This window comes from Narcine bancroftii, chromosome 3 (assembly GCF_036971445.1).
Source record: "Narcine bancroftii isolate sNarBan1 chromosome 3, sNarBan1.hap1, whole genome shotgun sequence".
Classification (NCBI taxonomy): domain Eukaryota; kingdom Metazoa; phylum Chordata; class Chondrichthyes; order Torpediniformes; family Narcinidae; genus Narcine; species Narcine bancroftii.
In genome coordinates this window covers 13,031,059-13,051,592 of record NC_091471.1, presented here as the reverse complement: position 1 = coordinate 13,051,592, position 20,534 = coordinate 13,031,059, and the positions used below count along the sequence as shown (strand labels likewise).

Sequence of the window (20,534 nt, the reverse complement as noted above, 5' to 3'; positions counted from 1 at the left end):
AGGATGGTTTTCCACTTAAGTTTTTAAAGAAATTTAGGGATATTTTAATACCTCCTTTTATGGCGGTGTTAAATCAAGCAGCAGAGTCTCATTCTTTACAGGAACTTTTTCAACTGCAGTTATTATGGTTATACCAAAGAAAGATAGAGGCCCATTAAAACCAGTGTCTTATAGACCAATATCCCTATTAAATTTAGATTATAAAATTGTTGCTATACTTATAGCGAATAGCTAAATGCTTACCAAATTTGATTCACCTGGATTAAACAGGCTTTCTTAAAAAGTGATAACCTGCTGATATGTTGCTAAATTGATTAGTTAATTCATTTAACCTAGAAAAGGAGAGATTTACATATGGCAGTAGCTTTCGATGCAGAGAAGGCCTTTGATAGGCTAGAATGGGACTTTTTGTTTAAGGTATTGGAAAAAGTTTGGTCAAGGGGGGGCAACATTCATAAACTGGGCTAAAACTTTATATAAAAGTCCTTGTGCCAAGATGGCGACCAATGGACAAGTTTCTAGTCCTTTTCAACCAATTAGATTGAGTAGGCAGGGTTGTCCTTTTAGCAATAGAGCCTCTAGTGGAGATATTGTAATAAGAAAAGGATATGAAGGTTAATCAAAAGGAATATAAAACAAGTTTGTTTGCTGATGACGTTGTAGTTTATTTGACAGTTCCTATGAATTCTCTGTGAAATTACAGACAAGATTAGAAGAGTATGGTCAAGTATTTGGGATAAAAGTGAAATGCTGTCTTTAGTTGAGGGCAACTATACTTAGTGTAGAAAGGACACTCAATTTGGGTGGCCAGATGGTGGAGTTAAATATTCAGGTATTCAGGTAGACGAGGATTTCAATAATTTGCATGAATTAAATTACTTACCATTACTTATTCAAATCATCAATAATTTTGTTAAGTGGCACACCCTACCTATGAATTTAGTAGGTAAGGTAAATTGTATTAAGATGAATATTTTTCCCAGAGTTCAATATCCTTTTTCGGTCGATCCCGATTCAAATCCCCCCCCTCCCAATTTTAAAAGGATTTGAATATGAGTGTTATGTGGTTTTTATAGAAAGGGAAAATGGTGAGGGTTTCTTTGGAAAAATTGACTTGGAAATTTGAGTTGGGAGGTCTACAACTTCCCCATTTTAAGAATTATTACAAGGCTGCCCAAATGAGATTTATTAATGTATTGTTTGATTCAGATAAAATTCTTGCTTGGGTTAATACAGAGCTTAGTAAAATAGGAGAAATAAATTTGCTGGAATTTATTTATAAATGGAATTTTAAATTGTTGATAGGAAGAAGGGAAACACCATTTTTTGTTGAAACATTTGATTGAATTGTGGAATAAAATTGATGATGAAAGGTTTAGTTACAAGAAAAATGCCTTTATGTCAAAATAGACTTATCCCATTTTCTAAGGATAAGCAATTTTTGAGGTCTTGGATGTGCATAGGTATTCAGAGGATAGAGGATTGTTTTGAAGCTTGAAGATTCATAGCATTTGAACAAATGAAGAATAAGTTTAATGTGCCTAATAATACCTTCCTTTGCTATTATCAAGTGAAGGTTTTTTTGGGTGATAAAATAGGTCTGAATCTGATCCTACCGATTTGGAGAGTAGATTTATTGATTCACAATGGTAATGCAACTAAATTTATTCCTGTATTGTATAATTTATTTCAAAGTAAACCCCCAAAATAGGTAGGTATAAGTCAAGAATGAAATGGGAAGTGTATCTAAATAGGCAAATAGATGAGAAAAGCTGAATGGAACTATGTAAAGAATAAATGACAAAAACTGTAAATATTAGATATAGGCTGGTACAAAACAATTTTTTGCATCCATTATATTTGATGTTATAAAAATTTAAAAAAGCTTGAATCCTACATTTTCTGGATCATTTTTGCATTCTATTTGGCAGTTGTTTTAAAGTTAAGCCTTTTTTGGTGGAAATTGGTAATTTTTTGGAATAAATAATGGGGTCAAGTTATGTTTTCAGGGCAATATCGAGGTTATAAGATCTAAGTTAAAATTAACTATGTTTAAAGCTGAATTTGTAAGAATTGCTTTAGAAGTTTCTAGGAAATGAATAGCAACAACTTGGAAATCAGATACATATTTAGGGATGGAGAGATGGCATACAGAACTCTGTAGTTGCATACCACTTGAGAAGATTGCTTATAGTTTACCAAATAAATATCATTTATCATTAACAAACTCTCTGAAAACTTCACTTCATAGTAACCTCCAGAATTAGATTTTATGAAATATATAATTTCTTCCCTTGCCATTCTCCAGTTCTTTTTATATTTTCTTCCTTTTTATTTGGGTATGGGTGGGTGGGGGAATGGAGAGTGCTGAGGGAGGAGGGGCTCTTTTATACCACTTGTATAATGTTCGAAAAATCTTTCATTGAACAAAATGTATTTACTGTTGTGGTTTAAAATTTGTAAATAAAATATTTTTTAAAAAAGAACCATAAACAGAAAATTAATGTAAATAAATTGACTGTGCAATACAGAGATAATTAACAAAATCAACAAAGTGCACGAGTAAGAGCCCTTAAATGAGCCCCTGATTGAGTTTGTTGTTGAGGGGTCTGATGGTGGAGGGTAACAGCTGTTCCTAAACCTGATGGTGTGAGGCTTATGGTACCTAGACCTCTTTCCCAGTGGTAGCAGTGAGAACAGAGCATGTGCAGATTGGTGTGGATCCTTGAAATCTCTGTTTTCACAAGAGAGGATACAAATAACCTCCCATGGATGTTGGGAAACATAGAGACTAATGCAAGGGAGGAACTGAAAGAAATCAGTATCTCTAAGGACATGGTCTTGGGGAAACTGAAGGGATTGAAGGCCAATAAATCCCAAGGGCCTGATAATCTACATCCTAGGGTATTTTAAAAAGTGGACATTCAGATAGCAGATGGTTTAAGAATTATTTTCCAGAACTCGATCAACTCAGGATCAGTAACCATGGATCGGAGGGTAACTAATGTTACCCCACTATTTAAAAAGGGGGGTAGAGAAAAAGTGGGGAATTATAGGCCGGTGAGCCTTACATCAGTAGTGGGCAAAATGATGGAATCCATTATTAAGGATGTAATAGCGGAGCATATGACTAGCAGAGAAGGGATCGGATGGAGTCAACATGGATTTACAAAAGGTAAATCGTGCTTGACAAATCTATTGGAATTCTTTGAGATGGTGACAAGTAAAATAGATGGGGGAGAGCCAGTGGATGTGGTGTACCTGGACTTCCAAAAGGCCTTCGATAAGGTCCCAAATAAACGACTGGCATGCAAAATCAAGGCTCATGGGATTGGGGGCAAGATGTGATTTGGATAAACTGGGGGACTGGGCAGATACATGGAAAATGCACTACAATGTGGATAAATGTGAGGTTATCCACTTTGGTAAAACAAACCGGAGGGCAGATTACAATTTGAATGGCAATAGATTGGGAGATGGGGAAGTCCAGAGAGACCTAGGGGTTCTTGTGCACCAGACACTGAAGGCGAGCATGCAGGTACAGCAGGCGGTTAAAAAGGCAAATGGTATGTTGGCCTTCATATCAAGAGGGTTTGAGTATAGGAATAAGGATACCTTACTGCAGCTGAACAGAGCCTTGATGAGACCACACCTGGAGTATTGTGTGCAATTTTGGTCAACTTATCTAAGGAAGGATGTTCTTGCAATGGAGGAAGTGCAGAGGCGATTCACCAGGCTGATACCTGGAATGGCAAGAATGATTTATGAGGAAAGATTGTGCAAATTGGGATTGTACTCGCTGGAGTTTAGAAGATTGAGAGGGGATCTCATAGAGACCTATAAAATTCTGGCAGGACTGGACAGAATGGATGCAGATGGGATGTTTCCAAGGATGGGAAAATCCAGAACCCGGGGCCATGGTTTGAGGATAATAGGCAAACCATTTAGGACCGAGATGAGGAGGAATTCATTGCCACAGAGGGCAGTAGAGGCAGGTTCATTAAATATATTTAAGAGGGAATTAGATTTATTTCTACAGTATAAGGGTATTAAAGGTTTCGGAGAGAAGGCGGGGACGGGGTACTGAACTTTAAGATCAGCCATGATCTAATTGAATGGCCGAGCAGGCTCGAAGGACTGAATTACCTACTTGTGCGCTTATCTTCTTTGTTTCTATGTTTCTATGTTGATGTTTGCTTCTGCTCTCTGATAGCAGCATTCTCAGTCTATGTTTTCATAGTGGGGAGGCCTTGCCTGTGATGTCCTGGGCTGTGTCCACTGCCTTTTGGAGGCTTTATGCTCAGGGGTATTGGTGTCCCCATATCAGACCACGATGCATCACACTTTCGACTGCACATCTGTAGAAATTTGCCAAGGTTTCTGGTGTCATACCAAACTTCCACAAACTTCTGAGGAAGTAGAGGCACTGACCTGCTCTCTTCATAATGCATTTGGTGTGCTGGGACCAGGCATAATCCTCTGAGATAGTGATGCCCTAGAACTTAAATTTGCTTACCCCTCTCCACCTCTGATGATCACTGGATTGTACACCTCTGGTTTTTCTTTCCTGAAGTCAACAATCAGGTTCTTAGCTTTGGTGACATTGAGGGCAAGGTTCTTGTTGGTCCACCATTCAGCCAAGTTCCCAATTTCCATCCTATAGGCTGACTTATCCCCTTTCTTTATACAACCCACTACTGTTGTATTGTTGGTAAATTTGTAGATGGTGTTATTGTCATTTTGAGCCACACAGACATAGGTGTAAAGCGAGTAGAGTAGGGGGCGAAGAACACAGTCCTGTGATGCTCCAGTGCTGTCGGAGATGGTGGAGGAGATGTTCTTACCAATCCTCACTGATTGTGGTCTGGAGATAAGGAAATCCATGATCCAATTACACATTTGGGGTGTTGGGTCCCAGGTCTTGGAGTTTGCTGATCAGTTTTGAGGGTTTTAAATGCTGAAATGTAGTCGAGAAGGAGAATCCTGATGAATGCATCTTTACTGTCCAGGTGTTCCAGGATTTGTGTGGAGCCAAAGTGAAATGGCATCCGCCGTAGATCTGTTCCTGACCTGATCACACAGCATGTGCTCGGTTCTCACCGGTAGCATCAGGAAAGTGGTAGAGGTGCCAAAAGACTCACACCACCCAGTTCAGGAACAGCTGCTTCCCCTCCACCATCGGACTCCTCAAAGACAAACTCAATCAAGGACTCATTGAAGGACTCTTACTTGTGCACTCTATTTTTGTTTTTGCTCTCTGTATTCCACAGTCAGGTTGCTTATATTTCTTTATTTGTTTACATGTATGTCCTTGAGTACAGTTTTTTGACCGGTAAGTGGTAATTCTGCCTCGCCCACAAGAACGTAAAGCTCAGCATTGCATGTGATGTCATGTATGTCGTATTCTGACAATAAATCTGAACTTTGATCTTTGAGCATTCTTCCCTGTTCAATAACAGTCATGGCTCTCAAAACCACATTCATCATTTGAAAACAGTTTAATGTTTGAGGTGCCATGTATAAAAAGCAAGTACATTAATTTATTGCAACACTTCAGCTCTGTTTTCATTACCTCTTTTCTCATTTGAGATGAATGATTTTCTTCCAGAATCTAATTGACTTCATCAATTCACGAGTGAATCCAGCCTGGTGTCCTTGATTTCAGCCTTGTTCTGTATGAGGATTTGTGTTCCATTATTACTTCAGCCATTAGCTTTTCTTTTATCTTCTCGTTGCAAATTTTTCACACTAATGCATGCTTTACTCTTTTAAGTGACATTCTTCTGTTTATCTTTTCAGCGGTGTGGAATTTCAAACCAACTCATGAGTGTCATATCCCCCTGCAGATTGGAGACACAGTCAACATCCTACGAGTGTTTGAAGGTAATGTTTTTTTTTAACCTTTTTTCAAAACGAATTTAGACATCTGTAACAAGCCCATTTGGCCCACGAGCCCCTGCCGCCCAATTGACCTACAACCCTCCTTGCGTTTTTTTTTGGATTGGTAGGAAGAAACCAGAGCCCCCTGGGGAAAACCCTCTCCTTACAGACAGCATGGGATTCAAACCCCAGACCCGATCATTGATACTGTAAAGGCCTTGGGCTCACCGCTGCCTCCCCAAATACCAGGGATTTTGCTCTGTAACACTACCAGCCACATGATGACTTGGCTGGATAGCAAACAAAACAAAATTTTATACTGTAACTCAGAACGTGCAATGAACAATCCAATTCAATGAATGAATCCTATCAGTTTCATCAACAATCCAGTACTGTTGCTTGGTACTAATTTTGTTTCATGGTAATTTAATTAACTGAGCAGAACTTCCTGAACTCCCATGATGGGATGTGAACATGTCTGGATCAAGGCTTTAGATTACTGGATCTGTAAGATAAAGGCACTAAGCACACAGCTGATGTTAAAATGATGCCAGGTTTCCCTGGTGCCTGTTTTCATTGAGGCTATTTATGAACTCATTTATCCTTTAAATCTTTCCGAATCGATCAACAACTTGTTTTTATTCCCTTTACCCTAGGACACAACAGCACAGAAACAGGCCTGTCGGCCCTATTAGTCTGTGCCGTAATACTTATTCCGCATCCCATCCACCTACACCTAGGCCGCAGCCTTCCATACCCCTCCCATCCATGCAGTTATCTAATCATCTTTTAAATTTCAAAATCAACCCTGCATCCACCACCTCTGCTGGCAACTTAATGTGTGAAAAAGTTACCCCTTGTGTACCCCTTAAATATTCCACCCTTAACCCGTATCCTCAAATTCCTGTCTCACCTAACCTCAGTGGAAAAAGCCTGCTTGCAATAACCTTATATGCGGCCCTCATAAATTTTGGAATTCTCCATCACTGATGCTCCAGCGAACAAAATTCAAACCTATTCAACCTTTTTCCTGTACCTCAGTTCCCCAGAGCGTGGCAACATCCATGTAAATTTTCACTGCCTTCTTTCATTTTCATTTATTTTTCGAGAAACAGCATGGTAACAGATTCTTCCAGCTCACAAGCCTGGGCTGCCCGAATACAATTACACTTCCTGTAGGTAGGTAACCAAAACTGATTTCACCTTGATGATGTCTTGTACTACATTAACATAACAACCCAATTCTTAGACTCAATCCTTTGATTTATGAATTCTTTACGACCCTATCTATCTCTGACACCACTTTCTGGGAATTATATATCTTTATTCTCAGATCCCTCTGTTCTACCACACTCTACATTTCCCTACTGTTTACTGTGCAAGTCCTTTCAAAATACAACACCTTGCACTTGCCTGTATTAAATTCCATATGCCACTTGTGTCACAGGCCTCCAGTCCAAGGTTCAATCCTCTACCACCCCTCACTGGGTGCTCCCTCAAGCTAATATTTCATCCACTTTACCACCAAATCCATCCTGGATGCCAAGTGACTGAACCTTCTTGAACAACCTCCAATGCAGGACCTTGTCAAAGGCCTGACTAAAGTCCATGTAGATAACATCCAAATAACCCTTCTCAGCAATCTCCCTGTGGATGGTCGAAGTGCAGGACATCACCTACCTGGGGGCTCTGGTTTCCTCCCACCTTTTGAAACGTACAGGGAAGGGTGTAGGTTAATTGCGTATAAATTGGGCAACACCAATTCGAGGCCCGAAATGGCCTCTTAACTGCTGTATGCCTAAATTTAAATTTAAAAAAAATTATCCTGCACCTCTACGGATTGGTAGTTGCATGATAAGTGAATTTTCCAATTGCTTGAAGTTGTACTTTGCGAGGATTTGTGAACTAACACCAAGGTTAAACATTTTTTTTTTGCCGGGTACATGAGGTTCCCGGTTGCTTGAATTCCGGATAATGGGTTTTATTGTCATAGCAAATAAGCAAATAAATAAAACAAGCACAATGTTGGGTGTACAAACAGAGCAGGATATGGAGAAAAGTAGTTTAAAAAGTGCAAGAACTTCGTCATTTAATGAGTGAGAGTCTGACGACGGCAAAATTGAATCTGGAAGTATGTCTTATAAAGCTCATGAACCTGCCCGATTGGGGTGTGGGGGGAGACAAGAAAGTGTGACTGGGGTGGGATCGATCGCATAATATTGTCGTAGCTTTCCCGAGGCAGCAGTGGACAGAGTTTGAGTCGATGGAGGGGAGGACTATTTGCAAGACAGCCTGAGAGTGTGTGGCAAGTGACCCAGAAGAGGAGAGGTACATGAGCTGGTGACTCTTGGATATTCACTAAGGTGATGCAACAAGCCGCCTCATTCCATTCTTGATTGTGGGGGGGAGTAGTAAATGTCCTTCCCAGGGAATGATCAGCAGATAAACAAACAAGGCTGCATTTTATTAATACTTTTTTTTACAGCATCTGGATTACAGGGAGAGATTAATGAGATTGGAATGTAGATGACTGAAAGGGGACTTGATAGAGGTATTTAAAATTATGAAAGGAATAGATAGACTAGACATAAACAGACTCTTTCCCCTGAGGACAGGGGAGGTTGGAACAAGAGACCATGAGTTAAGGGTAAGGGGGCAACACTTTAGGAGAAATATTAGAAGTGGCTTTTTCACTCAGCGAGTGGTGGCAGAATGGAATGAAGTTCCAAATGAGATAGTTGCGGCAGGGTCCCTTCTGTCATTTAAGAGAAGGTTGGATGTGTACATGGAGGTGAGGGGGTTGGAGGGTTATTGGCAGTGAGTGGCACGATTGAGCTAGTGGAGTTGCTCCCGTGAACCGGTGCGGACTCGAAAGGCCGACATGGCCTGTTTCCACTCCATAAATGGTTATATAAGATTTGCTTGCTAAAAGAATAGGGATTATGAGAGACAACTTCAAAAACACAAAGATAACTTCAGATTTGCTGTGTTGCATAGGAAGTTGGAAAAACATTGAATTAGCTTTGATTGAATTTCGCATGTTTAATCGCATCAAGATTGCGTTCAACTGACCTAAAGATATTTTGTGGCCGATTTTCATTTGTACTCAGCATCACTCGCATGATGCCTCTCATGTCAGTGTCCATCAATAGCCAGGCAGCATTGATGGACTTCAGTTGACCTGATACCACCATGGTTGCAATGTCCTGGTGAAACCTTTCATTGCGTTTGTCACTGACTGCATCATCAGCAGGGAAGAAGGCCGAATGTGAATGCAGAAAATGAATTTTCAATGGTATGGTTTTGTATGTTGGAAGTAGGTTTAAAATATGACAGGAAATCACAAACATAAGGCTATATCTAAAAAACTGGTATGTGATAAGAAAATTTTAAGGTGATTTTTGTGATCATCAGGCCAGAATTCATAAAATACACACAAAAGTGTGCAGGAATCGAAAGCACCATTGGGACCATCTTACATTGATGTGGACACAGCGACGTGCTAATACTTGCCTCCTTTCCCTTCCACCTACCCTCTGAGAACCCTTTTCACTCAGAGAGCAATGAATACCTGTTAATACTCCATGGGAAAGTGTGGTTGAAGTAGAGATACTGATGGCATTTAAGAAGATGATCTAGATGATAATGTGGTAAATTGGATCAGCAAGTTTGTTGGTGACACAAAGATGGGAGGCATTGCAGACAGTGAGGAATATTTTCAAAGCTTGCAGAGGGATCTGACCAACTGGGAGAATGGGCCAATAAATGGCAGATGGAGTTTAAAGCAGACAAGTGTGAGGTGATGCATTTTGGAAGGGAAAACCAAAGTAGGGCATATGCAGTAAATGGAGTGCAGGAGGAGCAAGGAGATCTGGGAATTGTTCCCTGAAGGTGGAATCGCAGGTGGACAGGATTGTAAAGAAAGCTTTCGGCATCTTAGCCTTTATAAATCATAGTATTGAGTATAGGAGTGGGATGTAATGTTGAAGTTGTTTAAGATATTGGTGAGGCTAAATTTGGAATATTGCGTGCGGTTCTGGGCACCTAACTAGGAATAAGATATCAATAGGATTGAAAGAGTGCAGAGATGATTTACTAGATTATTTCCTGGTCTTCAGGAGTTGAGTTACAGGGAAAGATTAAACAGGTTAGGACTTTATACCTTGGAGAGAAGAAGAATAGGGGAGATTTGATAGAGTTTGCAAGATTATGAGAGGTATAGACAGAGGGGATGCGAATAGGCTTTTTCCACTTAAGGTAGGGGAGATAAATACAAGAGGTCATCATTTTAAGTTGAAAGGGAAAAGGTTTAGGGGGAACATTAGGGGAAAGTTCTGCACTCAGGGAGTGGTGGGAGTGTGGAATGAGCTGCCATCTGGTGAATGAGGGCTCGATCTTGAGTTTTATGAATAAGTTGGATAGATACATGGAGGGGAGAGTTCTGGAGGGTTATGGAATGGAAGCAGGTCAATGGGACCAGTGTAATAGTGGTTGGCACACAACAGAAGGGCTGAATGGCCTGCTTTCTGTGCTGCAGTGTTTTATGAGGACTTGAATCGCCCATGCATCGAGCTCCCAGTGGAGATGATGGGTACTGTTTGATTTCACATTTGGTTAGTTCCATGGATGGGAGGGGAATGGAGGGCTAAGACCCAGGTGCAGATCAATGGGACTAGGAGGTTAAGAATGGCTGATTTAGAGAAAGAAAATGGCCGCAGGATGGAGGGTCAGGAAGAAAGTTCCAGAGCTCAGAACGTTAATAACAGGAGATGTGTAAAGTGAGGGGTTTAATACGCAAAAGTGCTCAATAAATTCAGCAGGTCACAGTGATCTGCAAAGATCTACAACTAAAGCTATGGGGCTGAGCAAGCACCAGAATAAAATGGAGGGGGAGGAATAAGCATAGACCCACAAGCAAGAGGTCAAAGGTGAATGCGGGTGGGAGGGCAGAAGAGAAGAAAGCTGGGAATTGAAGTTGAGGCTTGGGGCACCTGGGACAGCTTTTCATCTGAAGGAAATTAGTGACAGGAGCATCAAAGCCACCAAGATTTTAAAATCACCGAGGTGAAGATGAACTGAATTTATAATTCTTCATCTTTTGCTGGACTGAGACAAAGCGTGTTGACATTCAGATGGGAGAGATTTTGACCATGCTGAAAGGCACCTGGAGAATATTGAAACCATCCAGCGAAAATGGGAGTGGGTCACCGAAATTGTGGTTGAATCCTTCCTTGTGCCTTGTAACTCTTCAACCAGAATGTCACCATCCTGGTTGTTTAATCCAAATCCCGCTGGTATTGGGGTGTCATCCCTGTTGAGCCTGCTCAGATGTCTGGAAACAAGGAAGGCCCTGTCTAAAGCCTGTCCCCAGTAAGCTGCTGTTAAGTGTCTGTGTTACTTGGGAGGCTTCTGAAATAACTTAGAGATGCAAGATTCAAATAACAAAAGAGACTTTACTTACTGATGCCTTTCACCATCTCAGGAAGCTGTTCACACATTTACATATACATATGCCCCCTGGTGGTGCACTGCAGTTATTACAATGAGAAGGGTGAATTCTTATGCAGTTACAAAATAGTTCACATTATCCTGACTATATAACATCCCTCCTTCTCAAGATAAGGAAACATTTAGCAAAATTTATCACTTTTTCCAAGTGCTGGTTCATGTGTTGGTGATGGAACTTATTGTGCTTCACCTGACAACTGCTGTGTTGATGTTTCGGTATTTGTGGTTGTGGTCTCTTCACTTGATATTGGTGTTGGAGGCTTTGCTGGTATTAAAACTTTCTGCTTCATCACATCTTGTGTCGGCCGGGTGTGAATTCTGTTCCTCCTCAGCTGATTGCTCAGAGTCTGTCTCGACAATGTATGATCTTGGTGTCTCAGCTTCTCTGATGACCTTTGCTGATCTCCATATTTTCAACATCGGTTCTTGAATATGCACATGCTGCCCTTTGAAGAGTTCTGGCAATGTTTGTGCATGTTTATTCTTCCTTCTTGCATTTTAGCCAGTCTTCTTCTGATTTCCTCCTGGTTTTCTGGAGGGTGTACTTTACTTGGCAGAATTGTTTTATATTTCCTGCTATTTAGAGGTTCTGTCAGGGACTTCACGTCAGCCCTTAAAGATGTTGCTCGTAATGATGGAAGAGCGAGGTCTGGGACTTCTTTTGTTTTGTGTGCGTTTCACAGTTTGCACTTGTCTTTCAATGAACCCATGACCTTTGGGGTAGTACGGGGATGATGTAGTGATAACAAACCCATATTCTGCAGCCAAGTTTCTGAATTCTTGTGATGTGAACTGTGTTCCATTGTCATATATTACTTGCTTGGGCATTCCTTGTTCAGCAAGGAGCGCTCTCATTTCTGAAGTGATAGTTGATGCTCTCAGGTCTTTCCCCCTTTTGACAAACGGAAACTTAGATTAGTAATGGGATACTATTAAATACCACTCGATTCTCATTGAATAAGTCTGGTTCTTCTGTGTGCCATGGCCTGGCAGATATTTCTGTGGAAATAATTTCCTCTTTTTGTTGTGTGTTTCTGTTGATGCTTTTGGATATCTTCTTCATTTGGATCTCGTAATTAACAGAGATCAACTGCAACTCCCAGCAGCTAGAATTGCTGCTCTGTCTGCATCTACCATGTAGAATGTACAGAGGATGTTTTTTTCCCTTATGGCAGCCATTAATCTTACCTGTCCCCAGCTGCTTAATCATGGGTCCACTATAGGCCATTAATGTGACATTTGTTGTTTCCAATTCCCCGCCTTTTGGATACTGTAATGGATAAATATTAACATAACATAACATAACAATTTACAGCACGGAAACAGGCCATTAGGCCCTTCTAGTCCGCACCGAACCAAACACCCCTCCCTAGTCCCACCTCCCTGCACAATGCCCATAACCCTCCATCTTCTTCTCATCCATATACCTGTCCAACCTTTTCTTAAATAATACAATTGACTCCGCCGCCACTATTTCTCCTGGAAGCTCATTCCACACGGCTACCACTCTCTGAGTAAAGAAGTTCCCCCTCATGTTACCTCTAAACCTCTGCCCCTTAATTCTTAACTCATGTCCTCTTGTTTTAATCTTTCCTCCTCTTAACGGAAATAGTCTATCCACATCCACTCTGTCTATCCCTTTCATAATCTTAAATACTTCTATCAAATCCCCTCTCAACCTTCTACGCTCCAAAGAATAAAGACCTAATCTGTCCAATCTCTCCCTATACTCTAGATGCTTAAACCCAGGTAACATTCTGGTAAACCTTCTCTGCACTCTCTCCACTCTGTTTATATCCTTCCTATAATTAGGCGACCAGAACTGCACACAGAACACCAAATTAGGCTGCACCAACGTCTTATACAATCTCAACATCACCTCCCAACTCCTATATTCCATGCAATGATTGATAAAGGCCAGCATACTAAAAGCCTTCTTCACCACCCTATTCACGTGAGTTTCTACCTTCAGGGAACGATGTACCGTTACTCCTAAATCTTTCTGCTCTTCTGTATTCATCAATGCTCTCCCACTTACCACATATGTCCTGTTCTGATTCTTCTTACCAAAATGAAGCACCTCACACTTATCAGCATTAAATTCCATCTGCCATTTTTCAGCCCACTTTTCTAAGCAGCCCAAATCCCTCTGCAATCCTTGAAAACCTTCTTCATTATCCACTATTCCACCTATCTTAGTATCGTCTGCATATTTACTAATCCAATTTACCACCCCATCATCTAGATCATTAATGTATATAACGAACAACAATGGGCCCAATACAGATCCTTGAGGCACACCACTGGTCACCGGCCTCCAACCTGACAGACAATTATCCACTACCACTCTCTGGCCTCTCCCTTTCAGCCAATGTTCAATCCATTTGACTATCTCAAAATTTATACCTAAAGACTGCACCTTCTTAACTAACCTTCCATGTGGTACCTTATCGAAGGCCTTACTGAAATCCATATAGACAACATCCACTGCCCTACCCTCATCCACATTCCTAGTCACCTCTTCAAAAAATTCAATCAGATTGGTCAAACATGACCTTCCTCCCGACAAATCCATGTTGAGTGCTCCTGATCAGACCCTGTCTATCCAGATATTTATAAGTACTATCTCTAAGAATTTTCTCCATTAATTTACCTACCACAGATGTCAAACTTACAGGCCGATAGTTGCCAGGCTTCCTCCTTGAACCCTTTTTAAATAACGGAACCACATGCGCAATGCGCCAATCCTCCGGCACTATCCCCATTTCTAATGACATTTGGAAAATTACCGCCAGAGCCTCTGCTATTTCCTCCTTCACTTCTCTCAATGTCCTGGGGAAGATCCCGTCTGGTCCCGGAGACTTATCCACCTTTATATTCTTTTTTTTAAATTTTTTTTATTTTTCACACCATAAATCACATTAGCCATGATACACACTTTTTCCTTTTCACACATATACAGTGACATTCTTCAAAAGCCTTAAAACTACATCTTTTGTAATCTCTATATTCCCCATATTTACCCAATTTGCTTTTTTTATCTCACATCTCCCAATATCCTTCTCCTTAGTGAATACCGAAGAAAAGAAACTGTTCAATATCTCCCCCATTTCTCTAGGCTCCACACACAGTTTTCCGCTCTGATTCTCTAAGGGACCAATTTTGTCTCTAGCTTTCCTTTTACCATTAACATATTTGTAGAACTCTTTTGGATTAGTTTTCACCCTGCTTGCCATAGTTTCCTCATACCTTCTTTTAGCTTTCCTAATTCCTCTCTTAAGATTCCTCTTACATTCAATGTATCTTTCAAACATCCCCTTAACTCCATGCTTCTTATATCTAATGTATGCCTCCCTTGTTCTTCGAGCCAAGTTTCCAATATTCCTTGAAAATCACGGCTCTCTTAAACCTTTTGCCCCTCCTTTTAACCTAACAGGAACATAAAGCTTTTGCACTCTCAAAATCTGATCTTTAAAAGACTTCCATCTCTCTACCACATCCTGCCCATAAAACAAATTGTCCCAATCCACACCCTGCAAGTCCTTTCGCATCTCCTCAAATCTATCTTTTCCCCAATCAAAAACCTCAACCCTTGGCCCTGACTTCTCTCTTTCCATAATGACATTGAAGCTGATGGCATTATGATCACTGGACCCGAAGTGCTCGCCAACACTAACCTCCGTCACTTGACCCATCCCATTTGCCAACAGTAGATCTAACACTGCTCCTTCTCTGGTTGGCACCTCTACATAACCTAAAGAATTTGGTAATATTTGTGAGAAATTTGGTAAAATTAGACTAGGTTACATATATTACACACATTTTAAAACCGATCTTATTTGAAAGACTGAAGAATTCATACTCAAGTAACATTGGAGGATCTCTGGAGAATGTATGCACATTCACAAGTAGGTGCTAATTGAAATGATGTCATGAAATTAAAAGACCATTGTTTCCAATAGGAGATGGGCTGGCTACAAGTACCTTTCTGCAAAGTGCTCACAGGAAGGTCACGCCTGTGTTTTGTTTATCTAAGACAACAACTTGAGCAGAAGGATAACTCCAGTTATTTCCTGAAGAAGGCGGGTGTTTTTCAAGTGAGAGAGTCACATGGTCTTGCTGGAAGTCTGAGTTAGAGAACTTAACAAGCTCTCCCAGCTAGAGTGTGTGAGACACTGAAAAACAGCTGAACAGTGCAAGCCAGGAAGAGCTGGTTGAAACTGTTGAAAAGCTCCAGAACAGTGGACGGCTGGAAGTACTGTCTGTCTGATGTTTCTCTTAGAATAAGAGGAACAGAAAGGAACTCTGTCATATCCTGAAAGAAAGAGGTTACCATCTGGAAAACCTGATGGGGCAAGTTTCATCAGCGAGACCTTGAGGTGACTAATGGTGGTACCTCAGTTGTGGAAATTCTGGAACAACAAATCTCTCTCTGTAAACCCTTCAAGAACCTTCTTGAGTGGTAAACATTAACCTTTCAAGCACCAAAGCCTGGTGAACTTTATACATGTTCATTTCTGTGCACAGTATAAGAGTTGTGTGTATCCAGAGGACTTGGAAGAAGGAGAAGTGAATTGAACTGTGAACCGAAGAACTTTTCTTAAATTTACACACACATTACATACACGTGTGCTTAGAATTAGAAGGGGGTTAATTTGGGTTAGTTAAGTATAGAGATAAATTAAACTTTGATTCTGTTTTCATGTTTAAAGCTGATTAAAAGTAACTTTTGTTTTAAAAACCACTTGTCTTGGTGAATGTCTATTGCTGCTGGGATTTGGGGACCTTTGGGCTCGTAACAATACCCTTTTATTATGTTCTCAGGGAACATCTGCGGTAGAGTCTGAGTAGATGGATGTAGCTTTGTGATCTTGCATCCAGCTTCACCTTTAGGTTAAATATCGTAGGCTTGTTCTGGATTGTCCTCTGTATTTGGATCCTTGTGTGCAACTCACTTCCTTCTTTCATCTCACCCAACATCTCGTGAAGGTGTATGGATTCTATGTCCAGTATCTGGGTGTTGGAATCCTCATTGTTGTTCCCTTTTATGTGGTGGATCTTCTTGTCTTTGTTCTTCACTGACATTACTGTTTTCCTCATACTAGACTTGCACATCTTCGCCCAGTGGTTTACTTCACCACAGGCTCTACATTCAGAACCGTATGCAGGGCATTTGTTTTGGTCATCGAAGGGGTGTTGTCTGCTACACTTGTGTTCTTTGTAGCATCAGCCCTTCCTTCTCTTTGCTGTGGGTGGGTCTGCATAGGTGGGGATTTCATTTGCGTCCGCGTAGCTTCAAAGGCTCTGGTTGAGTCTATCCCTTTGGCCAGCTTCAAGCTATCCTTCCCTATAAGAAACTTTTGCACTTTGGGATGGGCTCTCCCCCATATTAGTTGATCAACTAATCTTTCCTCTATATCCTTAAATCTGCATTTTGCAACATCAATTTTTAGTCTAGTGAGGAAATTATCAACAGCTTCATAATTCTCTTGCATTAAACCTTGAAATTCATCATGTTTAATTCTATAATCAGACCTGGGTTCAAGCTGAGAAGAAAACTTTGCAAATATCTCCTCTGGATCATTTTTCCCCACCTCTTCAAGCTCCCAGGTATTAAATAAGTCAAGGCCTTGCTCCCCTGTCCAGAGAAGTATATAATTGACCTTCTCCTCTGCTGTTGCAATTTTAAAATAGCTTTTGAATGCTAAATTGAACTCCTGCTGAAACTTTTTAAACAATTCCACAATGTCTTCAGCCTCCCCGTCCCTCACTGGGTGAACTGCTGTTGCTCCAGCCATTTTTTTAAGTAATGTGTTTTCTCTTCTTCCCCTTTATATTTCAGTGACTTACAATTAATTGTACGGCTTTATTCCTGTTCTCTTATATCGCGCCACCATGTTATGTCTCTGTGTTACTTGGGAGGCTTGGAGATGCAAGATTCAAATAACAAAAGAGACTTTACTTACTGATGCCTTCCACCATCTCAGGAAACAGATCACACACACCCATATACGTGCAAATACGCCCCACAGTGGTGCACTACAATGAGAAGGGAGTATTCTTATGCATTTACAAAATAGTTCACATTATCCTGACTCTATAACAGCTGCCCTTGGTAAGGTTTAGTCCCTTTTCCACTGGCATCCCAGTTATTTGCAGTGTCCCGGGATAGGAAGCCGTTTGTGCTATTTCCATTGGGTCACCTTTAACTGGGACAGTGACTTCTTTTCCACTGAGCACGCTCATCCCCAGGGATCGGAGAGTCCACCTTTGACTGGAAATGGATGACCTCCTGTTGTCCTTTTTCCACTGGTTTAACTGGCCGTGGATACGAGCAGGGGTAGGGGCCGGTGTGAAATGATGTCATTTGGCTGTGGCATGCTGACTGTTTTCTTTTTCCCATTGGACCCTGGCCCAGTTCATTCCTGGGGCAATGTGCCAGTGGAAAAGGTGCTTTTGACTCAGTGTTTGACATCAGCTGCCACCCTGCTGTAATCCTATGCTGTCTGGATAAATAAATCTTCCCCTATTAGCGCAACCATCTGGCTGAAGTGTGCCTGCTCTCAAAAATGCGTACTTTGCATGCAGTGAGCACTTGTGACTAATTCAACTTGGAGTTCATTCTTGTGAACAGCCACAGTCGATAGTAATGTCACCACATGAGATGTGGTCTGCATTTTTTCAGTAAAACGCAGCTCAGGTGGAACATCCTTCTCTGTTGCTCAGCAACAAGTTCCATTTATCTTGCAAAGTTTGCTTGGTAAGACCTCCCAAGGGTCTTCACAAACATGTTACAATTAGAAGCAAGAGCCGCCCATTTAATCCGATGTACCTTCCCTATTTTTCAGTGATGTTAGGTCTGATCATTTGCCATTTTCTTTTGATAGATATTTTGCAGAGGAAGGGAGTCTATTTTTAAAACTTGTCCTTTGGATGGAGATTTTTTTTCTCTCTTTTCAACGGTAGTAGATCGTTGTCCATAGCAGTGGTGAGAGTAGGAAGCTTCATTGGATAGAATATTACAGTCCCATCAGCCCACAATGTCATTCTGACCTATGTAAACTTACTCCACATCAATCCGATTTTTCCCTCCCTCGCACGCATAATCCTCTATTTTTCTGATATCATCTGCCTCTTAGAGTCTTTTAAATGCCTCAATTGTAGCCGACTCCACCACCACCCCATGGAGATGCATTTCAGGCACTGAGCACTCTCTAAAAACAAACAACTTATCTCTGGCCTCTCCCCTCAAATTTCTTCCACTCACCTGAAAAAGGTGTCCTCTGGTATTTGCAGTTGTTGCCGTGAGAATAAGATGTTGGCTGTCCACCCTATCTAAGCCTTTTATAATCTTACCCATGAATCAACCTGACTAACATTGGCGATCACTATATATCCTCCCTGAGATTCGACCTGTGCATATTTTGTTTAAGTTGTGGTCACTCTAGGGCCCTAATTAATTGGAGTAGCCATACTCTTGTACTTTAATCATAACTCTGGAAGTTTTCAGATGAATGCAGATACAGTGGACCTTCGAGGGGGAAGTACAAAATTGGCAAACGACTAATAGCTTTGAGGAACTTGCATGGAAGCAAGTTCACATCTTTTAGTTATTTTTTTGAAGGTCACCTGGTGAGAGTTCCCATGAGGATAAATGATACGGATGGCAAAGTCTGGGAATCTGAGATGAAGGTGTCGCAAATTGATTCAGAAAGGAAACTGGGAGCTCATTTATATCACAGGTATGACGAACAAGAAGCTGGAGAAACCCAGTGGGTCAGCCAGCATCTGTGGAGAGAAATGGCCAGGCAGACTTACTTAGAGCACGATAACAGCCCCTTCCGGCCCATGATCCCAAATCACCCAATTACACTTAATTAACCTCCAACCCCCGCATGTTTTGAATGATGGGAGGAAACCCATGCAGACATGGGGAGAATGCACAAATTCCTTCCAGACAACGTCGGATTTGATGGCGGGTCGCTGGCGCTGTAACAGCGTTGTGCCAACCACAAAGCTAAGCATTTCCCCGCAACCCGAAACATTGACTGACTATTTCTACCCACAGATACTGCCTGAGCTGCTGAGTCTCTCCAGCTACACGTTGTTCAGTCAGATTCCACCATCTGCAGCTTTTGCCTCGCTCTGCCAGGTTGAGGAAGCTGACGTTGGGCAGGAGCCTTGAGGAATTTTACGGGAGCAGGAAAGAACCCGAGTAGGGAATCAGGAGGGCTGAAAAGGGGCATGAAATGTTCTTGGTAAGATTCAGGAAAATCCCAAGGTATTTTATACATGCATTGAAAGTAAGGGGTGATTTGAGTCATGGCCACTCAAGAACAAAGTGTTTTTGAGAATTTGTGACTTGAGTCAAATGAAGTTGGTGAATACTAAATCAGTACTTTGTATCACTAATCACAAGGAGAAGGAAATGGAGGATAGTGAGATGGGGGCGATGAGGGGATCGGGGGCAAGAGATATAAGCATGTTAAAACCAAGAAAGAGGTGGTGTTGGGTCACTGGAAAAGTTGGTTAATTCCCCAAGGCCTAATGAGATCTTTCTCAGAGTATTGAGTGGGCCAATTGAGGAGGCGGCTGGGTGGATCTTTACATCTTCTTTAGCCAGAGGAGAGGTCCCAGAGGACCGGAAGATTGACAGCAGGGATGATCCAGATATGGATGATCAATAGGCTTTGCATTAGCAGTGGAGAAAATATTGGGGATAAAAATCTCCTCCCATCTAGAAAAGCATGGATATTATAGGGATAGACAACATGGTTTTGTGCACTGGATGTTCACGCTTCCATAGGTCAGCACAGCATCGTAGTTTTATGTTTTACAAGCTTAATGGCAATTTTCGAGGAAGTGGAAAGGATGATTGAGGATAGGGCAATGGATGTTGTCTTCATGGACTTTGGTAAAGCATTCAACAATGTAGCTGATCCAAAAGATTGAGGCATTTTGGATCCAAGGAGATTTAGTGGATTGCATTCAATGTTGTGATATCCCAGGATAATTGGTAGATTGTATTCTTCTCTCTTCTTCTGGCTCTCCCCATCCCATGGGATGATGATGGTTTCTTTCAGTCAGTTTGTGGGGTTTGATATGCGGATACCCCACTCCTCAGAAGGGAACACCGTGATCATGAT

The 20,534-nt window shown here is 41.3% G+C and overlaps 1 protein-coding gene across 1 annotated transcript in view; it reads left to right on the top strand.

The window, feature by feature from the left end:
• The window catches only part of LOC138756974 (dedicator of cytokinesis protein 2-like), a 1,510,503-nt gene that overhangs the window by 177,908 nt on the left and 1,312,061 nt on the right, over positions 1 to 20,534 (top strand). Inside the window, 1 exon segment of the mRNA XM_069923500.1 lies at positions 5,800 to 5,883. Coding sequence (XP_069779601.1) covers positions 5,800 to 5,883 — 84 coding nt within the window.